The sequence below is a fragment of the Pygoscelis adeliae genome, unplaced genomic scaffold (genome assembly GCF_000699105.1).
Source record: "Pygoscelis adeliae isolate BGI_AS28 unplaced genomic scaffold, ASM69910v1 Scaffold4, whole genome shotgun sequence".
NCBI lineage: Eukaryota > Metazoa > Chordata > Aves > Sphenisciformes > Spheniscidae > Pygoscelis > Pygoscelis adeliae.
The window spans coordinates 11,253,558-11,269,948 of NW_008824986.1; the positions used below are offsets into that span (position 1 = coordinate 11,253,558).

The window sequence follows — 16,391 nt, forward strand, 5'->3', positions numbered from 1 at the left end:
GGAGCCGAGGCCGAAGCGCGCGCTGCCTGGGGCGGCCGTGGGCTGGCCGCAGCCCAGCTGCCGGCACACCACCTGGGCATCACTCAGGTCCCACCAGTCGTCGCACACCGTCCCCCAGCTGCTGCCATTGTACACCTCCACACGGCCCTCACAACCGTTCCTCCCGCCAGACAGCCGCAGGTGGGCACCTGGGGTGAGGCACATGTGTTAGGGTCTGTGCAGCCCAGCATCTAGTAGTCCCCAGATGGGCCCCTACAGCAGGGTGCCTGTATGGTTGCTGCAATGCCAAGGATGTGTCTGGTGGATGCATATTTCCCGTTGAATAAGGCTAGTCTGTGGTGGGCACTCAAATTACCAATGCAAGTAAAAATTTGGTGTCAATGAAAAAGGCTCTGAACACAGTCAGTGCATGTCATGCATCCTAAATTAACCTGTCTTCAAGGAGCCCTTGTCCTATGGCACTTCACATCATGCGGAGGTCTTTCATTCCATTGAAATGAGCATCGTGACTTCTTTGGTTCACACAGCCATCTGCTCCCTGGGTAGGAACCACATGCCCATGGAGGTCTTACTTGCATTACAAAATATTTGGTGCAGCAGCTCTCTCTTTTCCAGTCACATCCCAAATCCCAGAGCATGTCTAGGAAATAGCTATGTTACTACCCATGCAGGAACTGGGGGGGGCGAAGGCAGAATGATCCCCTGTTGCAATCCCCCCAGTTGCAGTCAGAGGAAATCCCTCCCTGAACAGTTTCCTTCACCAGCAATGGCTACAGAAGTCCTGGCCCCAAGCCTCAGACCCCCAGTTTACCAGCTCTTCTCCATGCTCTGTTTGCATCCTCACTGTGGACTTGGGTGCCAGGAATGGCCTAACTGGAGTGGGCCAGGGATGGGAGACTCCCTCCAGTGCAGTCAGGCCTGGGAAGGGAGATCAGGGGCACTAAGGAGAACAGTGAGTGACAGTGGACACAGTTACCTGGTGTGCCCCCCTCTGCTGTGGTAGCCGTTGTTGCTGTGGTGGTCATCTCTTCTAAGGGGGTCGTGTCTGCTATGGGGGTTGTCGGCACTGTGGTGGTTGTCTCTGCTAGGGAGGACTTTGGTGCTGTGGTGGTCGTTTCCGCTAGGGAGGTCATTGGGGCTGTGGTGGTCACCTCTACTAGGGAGGTCATCTCTGCTATGGGGGTTGTTTGTGCTGTAATGGTCATCTCTGCTAGAGAGGTCATTGGTGCTATGGTGGTTGTCTTCTCTGTGAAGGTCATCTCTGCTATGAAGGTTGTCTCCAGTGTTGAGGTTGTTGGCACTGTGGAGGCTGTCTGCGCTGTAGTGGTGTTTCCTGTGAATATGGAAGAAAAACATGACCCACATGAGGACCATGTTTGTGGAATGGGTACATCTGTGTGTTAGCTACAAGACCAGTTCCTCAAGAATGAAGTGAAATCATGATAAATTACTCTGATGGCATACTCCATCTTGACTGGGGTCAACGGAGAGAATGGAGGTGGGTAACAGCAAATTGAAAATTTTTCTTGAAAGTGATATTTCCAGATGGTGACAGCAGGGAAAGGTACTGATGTGGTACCTGCTCCCAGCCACAGGACGCCACGGCCCAGGAGCGGCTGGATGCTGTCCTCTACAGGCTCCTGCCATGAAGTCGGGAGCTGTAGGATTGCTGGCAGCAGCAGGGCTTGGACCTATTGCCATCGCAGATGCCCTTCTGCAGAGGCTTAGGTCATCCCCAGGAGCTGCCTGGGCAGCGGTCTTGGGGCGGTGCTTGGTGCAAGGCCAGGAGTGGATCAGGCCAGCATGAATCACCTGTTGAATACAGCCAGTCTGTCATAGGCACTGGAGCTACGAATGTAAGCAAGAAATAAATGGCATTTAAAAAGACACTGAACACAGCACGCATATGGTAATAGAGGTATTGGAGCAAGTGTTGTTGCTTTCTTCTAAGTGCAAAGCACTGATGTAGCTAACATTTTCTTCTAGCATGAATTCAACTCTCTAGACTCTTCCTCTTTGAGGAAATGCGAAAAACCGCAATATATATAAAACACCTGAACAACGTGTTGTCGTCAGCCATGTCTCAGTTCATGATGATCTGTTCTTAATACAGGAGAAAATAACATACAAATGAGCTACCTTTTCTTAAAAAATAAGGAGAAAGTAAAGTCAGAGAACAGCAAGGTGACAGAGTACTCAAAATGGATGGATATTTGTAAAGGAAAAGAATATTAATGGAAAATTTGAAAAATAGAGAAACAATGCAAAGTGAGTTGTCAGCTATGGCAGTTTGGGTTGTGACTGTGAAATTGTTATTGCCCATAATGAATGCATTAAGGCTTGCAATGAGATGAGTTTCACCTAACCCTATTCCTCCCTGATGAGCATTGCCTATCAGACATAGTTTTGCCTCTAATTTCAACTTGTTTCCTTATTGTCCTTGTCACTACTGGGTGATTAGATGTAATAAAAGTTCTGCATATTGCAATGCATATCTGATCCTTGGGTTTTTAAGTTGCTTTGCATGGGGCGAGCAAGCACAGTTTGTATACTACCCCAGTGAGAAAAACATGAGTCCATGCTGGCTCTGCAGGGTCAGTGGAGTGCAAAGACAGGGTTGTTAGAAGATCAGCCTCTGCTTCTTGAGAACAGGCCTTTTCAGAGGGAGTGTGCCCTTCCACAGATGATAGAAAATTCTTCATAATAAAGTAGAAAGAAAGATTAGACATATATCTGGTATATCTGGTATAACTTTCCACCATATGTCTTGAATGAATGAAATGTTATCTCAGGAGGAGAATGTCTGCATACCCCCATGCCGACACATGTATATTGAGTGGAATTTATAGCAAAAGTTTTTAGACAAGAAAAATGTGACAGCACCTTTGTTTCTTCAAATATCTACTTGGACATGCACATTTTTGAACCACACTCATAGGATTTTTGAGAAGTGAAACAGCAAACCTGGCAAAAAGTCAGAGTGAGATTAGGAAATTAAAGCTGATCTAAAACAGTTTTATTTGCTTTCATTCAGGGTCTGTCATCACTGTGAGACCATAACCATCAGCTGGGCATGTAATTAGATAGTTTGCGTCCTGCCTGTACACTTTAAAGGTGTCAAAAAGACAAAAGCCTGTGATTATACAAATACAGCACTTACTCTGATCCAGGAGACAGAGGTAGGGGCTGGGGAATGAAGCCAAGAGCAGAGAGAAGAACTGGAGCAGCAAGAGTGAGATGGCTTATCACCAGGCAAGCAGAGGACAGGTGAAGAAAAATGGATGAGGTGGATGATGGCAATATAAATTATCATAATAATGCTTAAATAACTAGTTAGAAAAATAATCTGCAATTATTCTAGGATATACATAGAACTATTTAGCTCAAAGTGACCTAAGTCACTTAGGAGATAGAAACTAATAATGTAAGGAAAAAGTCAATGACAAAAAAAAGTTGAACTAAAAGCATTTCATGTCTTTCATTATTTTTAGATGTCCTTCATTTATCCACAGTGCTAGATTATGAAAACTGACTTCTTGCAATATTTCATTAAATTGTACATAAGACCAAGAAGAATCAAATAATGCAATCAATATTAGATATATAACATAGGTATGTGTCCATATACTCTGGAATAAATATACATTTAAAAAAAAAATTCTTCCGTAATTCTTAGATCAAATTTCTGGAACTGGAAGAATGACTCGTTCAGAACATACTCACAGACACAAGTATCTCAATGATACAAGACACTAAGACAAGTACTACCCTGTGGCAGCAAAATGAACTCCACTAAATGGTTTAAACCATTCTTATCAATCACTAGGATGATTAGTTCATAATTTTAGTAGAACAAAACTGTGTTATCTCTTTCATCCAATTTCCCCTTTAATCTTTTGCCCAAACTGATACAAGCATGAATACAATTTCTATTCACGGAATCAACAGAGACGACCCCAAACAGTCTTTATATTTTTTTTTTGTGCACCCTGGAACAAGTCTAAATGCTTTACCTGATTTGGTCTCTAGAACTGCTGGACCTAACAAGAGTAGCCATGTCAAAATCATAGTGGTACCCATCTCATCAAGTGCTGTTGACAGAAAGGACCATCAGAATATATAGTCTCTATTTCTGAAGGGGAGTGGCTCTATAGGTTACTCTTTCGACAGGCGAACAATAAAACAACTACAGTCCTATGATCTGAAACAAAAATATGTTTGATTTGTTATTCAAGATTTTGTAACTTCCTGGGTTTTGCAGAAACATAATATCTCAAGAGTAACATTTTCCACTGCCTGGAAGGAAATATTTATGCTGCTATAGGTTTCACAATCATCTCATTGTACATAGAAAATGAGCTCCTATCCAAAGATACCTTCCAATTCTGGCCAATGAATCTCAGTATTTTTCTTTTATGGGGAGATTCCTTGGTAGGTCTGGGGAAGGTAGTGGAATCTTGAAATGTTAAAGGGTTTCCTCAAGTAAAGTAATAAAAGAGCTTCATAACTTGGTTCCAACTAGTGAGGCAAGTGTCCTTGGTGAGCCATGAATTTCTTACAGGTTTGGCATACTCAAATAAAATAAGATAGGACCTGGTGGCCCTGTTCCAGTATGTCTGGGGGGTCTCTGAACATAACCCACCAGAACTGTGGCTGTTGCTGAATGCAACATGAAGATAACCGAGACGCACTTAATTGAGACAGTTGCATCCTATCAAAATTGCTAGCTCCACCACACCATCAATTCCTCTGCCATCAGTAGCAGAGCCAACAAGAAGAAGGTTAAGGTAGGAGGTGGCTGCAGCCTCTTGGTGGATGTAGGAACCACTGGAGAGGCAATGTGGTGGAGATGTGAGGAAAGGAGAGGAGGCAATCAGTGGCCCTGGGCTGAGCTACTAGTCTAGGACCTGGGAAAAGAGAGTTGGAGTGGCACCAAGAGAACCTGACTTGAGAGAGGCATGAAATATTGCTTGCTAGTTTCCTTGCTTGAAAGCCACAGCCGTAAGTGGATGGGAGCACACACCATAGTGTGTAAGTGATAAGATTGCCTCAACACGTGGGTGATTTGCTCCAGATAGATAATTAAGGAGAGAGACTGAACCAAGCCTTGTAAGCAAATCACTATGAGATACCTGAAGAACCTTGCAGTTGAAGTCAACACCTCCAGCCCCAATATGAACCCATTCCTTCTTGGCATTTTTAAGTTCAAGTCAAAACTCTATTCACTGAGAGACTGTTAGATTGCAAGAAAGTGTCAAGAGAATCAGGGTCAGCTGACAACTTTTTGTGAAAACTGTGCAGAAAATCTGGATTTTATGTATAGTTAAGTAAATTACATAGATTGCAGCCTAACTTTATTATAAAATTTCCTTTGATCTTTTGAACTATCAAATGGGGGAAAAAAGGTTCAGATTTCTATTGAGAATATTTCTTAATATATTTCTTGTTTAATTTTACATAGTGACAATTACAGCTGTGTCATTCTTTGAAGAATGAATCCAAAGCTTTTCCACAACATGAAATAATTCTTAATTCTCATTCATCACTCTCTTGCCAGAATGGTCACTTTCCTGTGTTTCTGTGTTTTAACCATTTAACGAGAAAAGGCTGATGACCATCCTAGCACTGAAGAGCCAGAATATTGTTCTTCATCTGATTCCTACTGCTACAGCCATCATGGCTTGGATGGCATTGTCGGGAGTTAAGATTTGTGGCACAGTTGTTGCCATATACAAATTTATTGCCTCCAGGGACAGTCATCAAGGATGAAGGCTAAAGTCCAGGAGTCCAAGGGAAAAGTGACTTAGAAGGTCTTTCCACAAAGGCCAGCATTATTGGAGTGGAAGAAGGAAGTGCAAAACACAAGAGGCCAAAGATAATGCTGGAAACCTTGAAAGTGAACATTGAGAAGGGTAAATATGTTTCTTCTTTGTACAAACAACCACATTCGCACATGAATGAGGAAATGTACACAACACCTGGTATTCACTATTCATATTCTTCTGGTTTTGACATCTTGGCAAGAAGCAGAAAAAATCCAGTATATTTGACTGACCAATCAAACACTGCAATCAGTGAAGCAAGAGTAAGGGATAGCAATTCTTCTCCAAACTCTTGTAATAACTGAAAAGGGTGGGGAGGTAGGGGAACACGAAAGTGATTCCCAGATGGTTCAAGTGAAAAAAAAACATGTCAAACTGTCCAGGTAAATGAACAACACTGATTAATTAATTCTTCACTACATTCTTCACTAATTAATTCTTTACTACAGGCTTCAAAGACCTAGATATTTCTTGATATCTTGATTATCAGACAATCTCCACAGAGTAGGAATAGAAAAATGTTATGTTCTGATTAATTTGAATTAATTAATTAATGCAAATACCATACAGCACGTTTTCATCCTTCCCATTTGCTAGGTAAGTCTCTTGCAGTAATACATTTTTGCTTTCTAGGATTTCTTCTGACATCTTGAAGTGTTTCACAGCACATTACTCTGTGAAAGAAGCTCCACTGAGCTTTGAAAACACTTTCTCTTCTACTGACTATTGTTAGGAGATTTCTGCAGACATACTGGCTTTTCATTTGCATGAAAACCATTGAAAGGACATAGAAGATTAATCAGCTTTCATCTGTGACTATAAGAAAGTATCTAGACTGGAATGAGGGTATCCACAAACTTCTAGACAAAGAAACTATAGTCTGAATCCATGCATTAAGATGCAGTGAGGCAGCTTAGTCTAATTTATTGGGTTCCTTGATGGCCTCTTGGGCTCTGCTGTGTGTGTCATGTGAAGCACATCATTGCAAATTGATTTGCATTTGTTTAATGGTGAGGATGCAAGGGATCAGAACTGTCTACCACTGAGAGTCAAATCCACTGGATTTACTGGTAGAAGCTTTCCTCAATGTGGTGGGGCAGGAGGTGGGAAGGAAGGTTCTTGGCAGAGACACCATTCACCAGGTACGTGTACTTTAGAGCATGACCCTTTCCTCATCACCAAATCCAGTTTTCTTGAATCCTGCTTTTCTATAATACTTGTGGATCAAGGAAGGTGACAGGAAACAAGGAGAATGATTCTGAGACACCAACTGCTTGAACAGTTTAGTGGTGTTTTCTACAGCTACATTTAATATGGAAACCACTGAACTTGGTACTTCTACCTTGCATTCTGATACAACCTTGGTATATCTCCGTCTGGGACCACTGGCAGAGATATAGTATGGGAAGACTCAGGTCTGAACAGTACAGGCACGTTGCAGATTGGAGGAACCAACATCCTAGGTCTAGGATCTTTCCGCTTTTCTGATCACAATAATATTCAGAGACTAGGAGAAGTAGAAAAAGGGCCATCAAGCTATGTCGTGAAAAATAGTGGGGTAGCAACACCACAGCAGCAAGGCCACAGCAGGAGCAGGGGCAGGAGAGAAAACAGCAGGTCTGGGAAGAGCAGAGGGGAAGGTCTTCTTCTAGAGAGGTAGGAAAGCCCAGGTCCAGAAAAGTCTTCACTATGCTGAGGAGGTCACTGGATTCCTCCAAGCCTGGACGATCTCTGGTCCACACAGCAGGACTAGATGAAAGGCATGTCAGCCTTCTGGATTGCTCTGCCTTTCAAAGGTGGCTGTAGGCAGAGACAAGGGGAGGACCCTCCTCAATCCTTGTTCCTCATGCGTGGACAACAAAATTCACTTCCACTTTCTGTGGGCAATGCCAGTCCCTCCTTGTATGGTCCCTTCTCCATAGCATGCAGAGGTGACAAGAGGCCTGCCTGGAGTCACCAGGAAAAGGCAGCTTGCAGGAAGAAATGTTACAGGCTGTAATGATGATTGCCATCAGAGCTGCCCGCATCATCCTCACAGGTCAGGATGTCACCCAAGAGTACAGCTTACCCTCCTTACACGTCACTACTTTGTCTCTGGCTCACCTCACACAGAGTACATTATACTGTTCCCAATTAACCTTCCTCTTTCACAGCTGGCTAGAAAACAAGAAAGTCTGAAGAGGAGCATTTCTCAATCAAATACCAGTGACCTTTCCACCTGTAGTAAGTGGCTTCTTCCAAACAGATTCTTCCTTTATTATTACTTTTATTTTGTTTTCACGTGGGGATAGGAGGCAGGTCACACTTCCTTATGGCAACTTACGTACATTCTCTTCCCGCCCCCCTACCATTACAGGTGTAGAAATGCGTAAGAACAAAAGCACAAGCATTGCTTGGCCAAGTCAATTTTTCAGAAACCATATTCTCCAACCTGAAAATGCATTTGCTGGGAGTTCAGACACATAGGTGGTATGTTTGCAAGTACACAAAAACAAGGATTGCTTGAAAAACATTTTCTTTCCTATTTTTTTTTAATTACACATTTACATAAGAGATTTGATTATATTTATCCTCTATACTAAATCTTATAAATGGACTACGTTTTCTCAGAGAAACATGTAATTGTGAAGAACCATAACTTCCAAATAAGGAATGCTGTACAGGAGCAATTCCTTATATGCAGCCCTGTGCATTTTCCCTTATGGCTCATCATTGACATATTTTTACTGCAAAGAAATATTTTTCTTGGACTACTTTCCAGACCATCTCATGGTGCCACACAGGTGTTTTATCTGCATATCAGCAATGGCAAATAAGGCAGTTCTTCTTTCTGAGGTCACCTAAATCAGTCTTCTCAGACAGACACTCAACCAGGAACTCAACTGAGATGTTCTGAAATGTCCAGCATTGAAGATGGTAGCATATTTGGATGCTGGAATGGAATAATCAACCTTTCTTTAGACCTTAGGTGTATGTGGACTTGAGGATTTTAAAGCCAGGCTCCTTTATAAGTTCAGTTCATGGTAACACCGGGTTTCCCTTAGTACAGTACATTCTTCAAACAAGATCTGAATGGTGTAATAGTCAAGTAAGAGTTACCCCCTACACAGATTGCAAAACCAAATCATGAAGCAGATGGCTGGTGAAAATGTCCTTCCACCTGCAAGTCTTGGGTTGCTTCTCACATTATCTGGTACGGGATGGGATCCTGCAGTTTGCGCTTCAAAAGAAATCCTCCCACAGTGAGAACAGCAGCCACCAGCACCACGGTGGTCACAGCCAGAGGAACATGGGAGCTAGCAGCAGGAGCTGAGCTCTGAGACTCCCCTTTTGCCTGGATGTCAGAGGCCAGCTCTGTGCATAAAAAAGAAAAAGAGAGGCTTACATTTGTTTTCCTGAGCTAGTTAATCTCAAAGGTAACTAGGCAAAGAGAATTTGAATTAAAATGTTGCAATATGGATCTGATCAGAAACCAAATTGCTTTATTTCACATTGTTTCACAAACGATCCTGTGGCCATGCCAAACAAGTGAAGATTATGACAAGAAGTTAAAGAGCAACTAAGAGCTTGTAATGATTACACTCTAAGACCATAAGATGCTGTTTTCTGATAGTGGAAACAGCAGCTACAGGACACTGGGAAACAACATTTCCAAGGGGACCTACAGATTGGTTGCTAATAAATAAGAGACATGCCAATCAGGCACAGCTTTGAAAAATTAATATAAATCCTGCAGGGAGATGAATTACATCTCATCCCTCTTCCCACAGAACTGAATCAATTGCCATTTGACATGTGCAGAACAAATAATGTGTCTAAACTATGATAGAAAGGAAATAGCTTGTAAACATTATAAAACAATTTTATAAAAATTAATTTAAAAAAAATCCCCTTAAGAATTATAGCAGAGTTGTTAATAAACCAGAAAAGGCATATTTCAGAGCTGGATTTCATGTCTGAACTGACACAAAAACATACAGTAATATACAGTCTTATATTATTTAAGTTATTTAAACTTACCAACATTCCTGTCCTCAGCGTGAGCTTCCCAAAGTTGAACAGGCCCAATAACAACATTCACTTTTTCCTGGGAAGAACCTGCATTTCTTCTGAACCTACTAACACAGCCTTGATAGCAGCGGGAAGAGTAGTCATTGTACCTGCACACCACCAGCTCACACTGCAGGTAAACTGATGGGTATCGATTAACAAATGAAAAAGCATTAAATGCAAACCGAGCAACATTGCTGTATGGTGAATAGTAAGAGGAGTAGGTAGGATCCTTAACACACCTGGAAAGATATAAAATTAACAGATTAGCTATTGTGAATAGAAACACTATTATTACACTATCTCTGTGCCATATGTTTCGAGTTTAAATACAAAACCAGAAGGTACAATTATAAGAGAACTCAAAAGGATTTTTAAAAAGTGTGCTTTTAGCAAGAAGAGAAGTTAAGAGGCAAAAATAAGTAAGAGTGGCAGTGATTTCTACCACAATAATGTATTCAGCACAGAAATTTCATAGCTCAACAAAGTTCATGTAAACATGAATAGCTGAAAAATAACTAGTGGTTCTGCTGGTTTCTGTGTTTCAGGTGAGGGTCTGTTTTGCATTTGCAAACAGTTAATCCTGTTTGCAAAGAGGCCCCTGCCGGTTGTTGCAGAAGCAGAAAGGGCCCTTTCTACTCTGGAAGGACAAAACAAATTCTAACACACAACTTCTTTGGGCAAAAAATATGCTCTTAGTCCTTTGATGTTTGTAGAGCACCTTGCTTGAGGAATCTCGACACCTGCAAGAGATCTCCAGATGTTTCACAGAGCAAGTTGCTAGATTAACTTTCATGTCAATGAGTTTCACTTCCTGACAATTACTAGCCTTAGAAGTTACCTAACCTAGATCCTAGTCATTCCGGTTTAATTTAACCACCATGAAAAAAGATCACAATAATTCACCTACAATTGTTACACCAGAATATTTCAAAGTTGTCATTAATTACCTTTGTGTCTCAAAAAAAATTCCATTGTGCTCATTTCCCTAATAAAGGCCCCAAGGATTTTAAGTCCTCTCATTCTTAGTTTATTTTATACTGCAGTGATATCCCAACACACCTGATATTTATAGGTGGATATTATTGATTTTAGATTCAGTAAATACATTTGCTTTTGACACAGTTCCTTGCCACATGAATAAAAATTAACTGGAAAATGATCAGAATCTTTTTGCCCCATCTCCCTGGTGACTGTCCTGCCCACAAAGGTAGACAGTGCTTCTGTGTCCTGCTTAATGAATATGTATTTTTATAGATAAAATAAAAAGAAACCCCAACAAGAGGAAAACCTTCTTAAGATTCACATAAAGTGTAAAAGGGAGGACATTCACCCAGCAGGCAGGAGGCACTGTGTCACTTCATTAGCCTGTCAGAAGCCTGGCTTCCAGCTTAGCGGTAGGTTACTACACTGCTAAGGTTACTGATGTGAACACTCTCCCAGGAGGCAGAGAGTTTCAAATCCCACCAAGCAAAGAAGGGAAATAAAGTAGCATGAGCCTTTCATTGCTGGAACAAAACAGAACACTTCTGTGCTTCTACATCGCTGTCAGTTTTGCATTCCTTAAAAGAGTCCACAACTTTTCCATTTCAAATCAAAAGGCACAATTTGTATCAAATTAAGCAATATATTTTAAGTTTTTAGAATAGCAAGAAAAGGCTAAGGAATTTCCTTTCTTTTTGAACAGACTGTTTTGGATTGTAGTTATGATGCTGCACAAAACTATTTGCAAAACTCTGATTCTGATGGACAGAAACACAGAGCTGTTGACATCCCTACATTTCATGCATCTATTTCAGAAACAAATTCAGACCTCAGTTTCTACACTGCCTTCTTGAGGGAAATCACAGTGCTTGACTGCAACTTCTGAATGGCATTTCTTTGTCATATTATATTTTATTCAGGCTTTGCCAAAAAGGCTTTCTTAGAAGTATATTTGTATTGAGAATTGCAACTAACATACACTAAATCTCCTCTTTCATAAGTGAAGTTCTTTCAGAAATATGCATAGAGATAGTTTTTAAATAATTCTTTAGAAAGTTCTTACCCACTTCTGATCAATTCATAGGTCAGTGTTCTAAAATTGCTAGGATCAGGTGATGCCACACATGTGTCCACAAACACCACCAGATTTGGGTCAGAGCTGTGAAGAGAAGCTTGAAGGAACAAATTCTGATTCAGGTCAACATAGTATGGAAAGTCATGCACTGGCCACAGGAAAGATGAGGAATTGTAGAACGTCAAGTTCACATTGTATCTGCCATACTGGGTTTCACTGACATTAATGATGTCATCAGCAACGTACATTACTTGCACCCAGGTGTTCTGGAGCATTTTGCAGTTGATGTGCAAGTGAAGGTCCTTTTGCCTCTTGATGATGTAACCAGAAGCAGGCACTTTTATCACATTGGAGTAGGTGATCGTTTCATTGTTACCCTATTTGACACATTAGATGAGTACAAAATTACCACATGTAGTCACGTTCGCACCCTGTACTATAAAATTCTGTATGTGTCAGGTCCTAGTATTAGTCAGAAAGAACACGTCATACTCAAAAGTCCCAAGCATCCTGGATGGAATTGTTCACTTAACTCTCTCCTGTACTTTGCTCTCTAGAACATCACTCTGAAATAGATACAGGGATTACCTAAAGCCTGGAAGGATAAGTAGGAATGTTTAACAAACCTTAGCCTCCAGAAACACATGCTTCTTTTCTGTGTTTTGCATACCTGTGGGCTACAACACTCTTTGCGATTCATGACAATTTTCCAAATGTCTATTAAGTTTCCATGCCCAGACTTGGAGACCTTTCCAAAATATGTTGACACCAACCTGTCTACGTGTACCACAGCCGTTGTATGGAATGTTGAATATAACCTCAGTTGATGTAATTGTTGGTCTACAATAAGAGTCGGACAAGCTGATGTTCCATATCGAGTAGCCTTGTGACTGGAGATAGCGTCTGTCTACAATTGCACGCATGTAAGTTGGCAAGCACACAAGGGCTAGGGAAGAAAATATGAATTATTAGTGTTTTCAGGTACTTGATAATGCCTGCATGTTACAGCTTCAACAAATGCAATAGCTGCTACCATTTAGGGGAGAGAATTCATGAGCCAAACCACTTATTTTTACACCCTAGACTTAGATATGAATAAGCAATATTCTCCAACAAACTTCAGCTGACCTTCAGTTACTCTCCTGACAAAAATATGTAGCTTACAATAGCCTTTTGCTGAGACCTTGAGCCTGTATCACCACTCACACAAAAATGCTAAGAAGTGGGGTTTTTTCCTGAATAAGAATCCGAAAGCTATTGTGGAAGGTGTAGAGCTAAACATGCATACTGGCTTGCAGAAACACTACTTGGGTGGGAGGGGATTTTGAAACCATCCCATGACAGTTCACTGAGTCCATCATATGAAAAGCAATGATCCCAGGGAGAGTTTGGCCTTTGGTATAGAGAGATATCTGATGACAGGGACCTACTGGCAAAACACAGCCTCTTGAAAGGCAGTTACAAAGACAACAGAGCCAAATGTGAAGGCCATTGTTTATGCCTGGGGAGGTTGTGAGTGCACATTAGATAAACATTCCCATTGGGACTGCAGGACAGTGCTGGAACAGCTCACCCAGAGAGGTGGCTTTGAAGATTTCATCCTTTGAATGTTTCTAGAGACTCAGCTAGACAAATTCATAATGGACCTGACCTGGTGTGGGCAATAGCTCTGCTTTGAATAGTTGGACTAAGAAGCCTCCAAAGGTCCTTTTTAACCAATATTTCTATCATTCTATGAAAATCTGTCCACAAAGGTAGAAAAAATATATGTGAATAATGATGTGTTAAGAAGAAATATTAATTTCGACTGGCCATCATAGAAAACATCTAAAGGCAATTAATTTGATACTTGAAGATTTTTTTAAAATGAAAAAATAATTATTGTCTGAAAGTCATGCTCAATAACCAGTTATGAAATTCAAGTAGGAATGTCATCTATGTGGGATTTCTTCAACAACATTAACAAACATTTATTTAGAAAATAAAATCGGGGTATAAAAGCTTCTGAGCAAAGAAAACGTTACAAACAGAACGGAAACTTACTGGTGTTCTGGTCTGCTGGAAAGGACTGATACTCAGCATGAAACCCTCTATCAGAATATCTGGAGTCACTGTGAAATCTGACAGTGAGAAAGTTTGAGGATGATGTGTACGTGAGATCAGAACTAGAACAAATTCTTCCAAGCAGAGGAGAAGTATTGGGTGGCCCATCATAGATCTCAATATAGTCATTCTGGCATCCACCTTGCAACCTGAGGAAAAAACATGAATATATAATAAAATGCTTTTGGTAAACTTTGTTTTTTAAGTGCTGAACAAACGATAAACTACGATACTGCACTTAGGCAATTCCCATATAATATTTATAATTCACTTATAAGCATGGGAAAGGTGCTTGGGAATTGTGGTTGTAGTTGAGATTTGGGACCCATTTATTGCCCAAGCAGGAAGTGGTTTACTTACTGAATACTTCCAAATGTGAGCATAATACGGAAATTATTCATTACTTGTATTTGCCACAAACAATCTGCGTTATCTGGATAATTCAAAGGATAAGAAGGACTCTGAAGTGTTCCGGAGGAATTAAAAAGTAAGCCACCACAAATATATTTTCTAGCTGGAAAAAAAAAAAAAAGAAAATAAGATATAAAAGTGATTAATTTAGATTTACTTCTGATCAAATGAAAATACACTTTATGTATCCAAGCCATAGCAACAGGATGTTAAATCTCCAGAGAAACCGGATGGTTGTGCTCTTCTCACTCAGGCCACAAGTGCGATGATATCTTCAGGGAACTCTGACTCTGCCTTCCTATTTAGCCTTTGGTAGGCATAAGGCAAACATATGTATGAGAGAAAGCAAGAGGTGCTGGCCCAAATAACATAAAATCCAGAGAAGAAAGAAAAGATTTCCCACAAAATCAACACGGTCAGAAATCCACACCCAGTGACAGAATCAGGCAGACAGAGGAGCAGTATGCAGGATTTACAGAGTTAGTACCAATGATGATTTTTTCTAAAAGTATTACAATGTGCAAATGATACAACTCCAACCTATAAACTAGTAAGTAACACACCTCCAAAGTAACGCATCAGAAGGATGAAAAAAGCAGACTAACCAGGAGTAGTCGATGTTGGAGTGGGAACAGTGGTCGTGGCTGTAGCATCTGTTAGAGGAGGAAGAGAAAGAAGCAAGTGAGGACCTTGTGGATGAAGGAGCACGGCCAGGTTTTCTCCCAGCACTGGGGATGCTGGTGCCCCCCTGTCACGTGGGCGACGGAGAGCCTGGGGGTCTCAGCAGGGTGCTCTGCCATGGTGGGAGCAACAGAAAGCACAATCTTTGAACACGCCTCCAACACGTACCGAATTGTGGCCAACAAGGGCCACTTTTGGAAGGCAGACTGGTGCTTAGGAAGGAAAAGCAATGGTACCTGAGCACACAACACCAGCATCTTCACTGTGGCCACAGTTGTGGACGCCCCAGCCACTGTGCCTGCACTGAAAGAGGGAGGACTCGCTGCCTGTGCAGTGCACATCGTCCAGGTAGATATTGCCAGTGCCTTGTCCAAAGTAGGCACTTGATGGTGCAGAAACAGCAAAGCCGCATCCCAGCTGCCTGCACACGACCTCGGCATCGTTCAGGTCCCAGCCGTCATCACAGACGGTGCCCCGGCCCCCGTAGTGGTAAATCTCTACGCGCCCCTCGCACCGGTTCCTGCCGTTCACCAGGCTCAGGGAGGCACCTGGGGAAGGAGGAGACAGGGGAAACATGGGAAAACCCTCTAGCACGCAGGCACCTTCTCTCGCCGGGGCATTGGCAGTGCTCCACGACTTTCAGGCCACCAGGACTGCCACCCTCGGCTTAATCAGGCTGTGTGTTGCCGTGGCTCTGCTCCCCCATGGAGAAGACCAAACGCCACCCCGTTTAGGCACGACCTGGTACCGCAAAAGCAGTGGCCAGAGAAACCATGACAACTTCAGACCCACCTGGAGGAACGGATGCCGTGAAGCTGGCTGGGGTCGTGGTTGTAGCATCTGTTAGGGGAGGAAGAGAAAGAAGCAAGTGAGGACCTTGTGGATGAAGGAGCACGGCCAGGTTTTCTCCCAGCACTGGGGATGCTGGTGCCCCCCTGTCACGTGGGCGACGGAGAGCCTGGGGGTCTCAGCAGGGTGCTCTGCCATGGTGGGAGCAACAGAAAGCACAATCTTTGAACACGCCTCCAACACGTACCGAATTGTGGCCAACAAGGGCCACTTTTGGAAGGCAGACTGGTGCTTAGGAAGGAAAAGCAATGGTACCTGAGCACACAACACCAGCATCTTCACTGTGGCCACAGTTGTGGACGCCCCAGCCACTGTGCCTGCACTGAAAGAGGGAGGACTCGCTGCCTGTGCAGTGCACATCGTCCAGGTAGATATTGCCAGTGCCTTGTCCAAAGTAGGCACTTGATGGTGCAGAA

General features: G+C 42.2%; 1 protein-coding gene across 1 annotated transcript in view; it reads right to left on the reverse strand.

The window, feature by feature from the left end:
* Nucleotides 1–16,391, reverse strand: part of LOC103918647 (deleted in malignant brain tumors 1 protein-like) — an 85,215-nt gene that overhangs the window by 62,255 nt on the left and 6,569 nt on the right. The window contains 4 exon segments of the mRNA XM_009326027.1: nucleotides 27–188; nucleotides 13,352–13,357; nucleotides 15,363–15,674; nucleotides 16,231–16,386. Coding sequence (XP_009324302.1) covers nucleotides 27–188; nucleotides 13,352–13,357; nucleotides 15,363–15,674; nucleotides 16,231–16,386 — 636 coding nt within the window.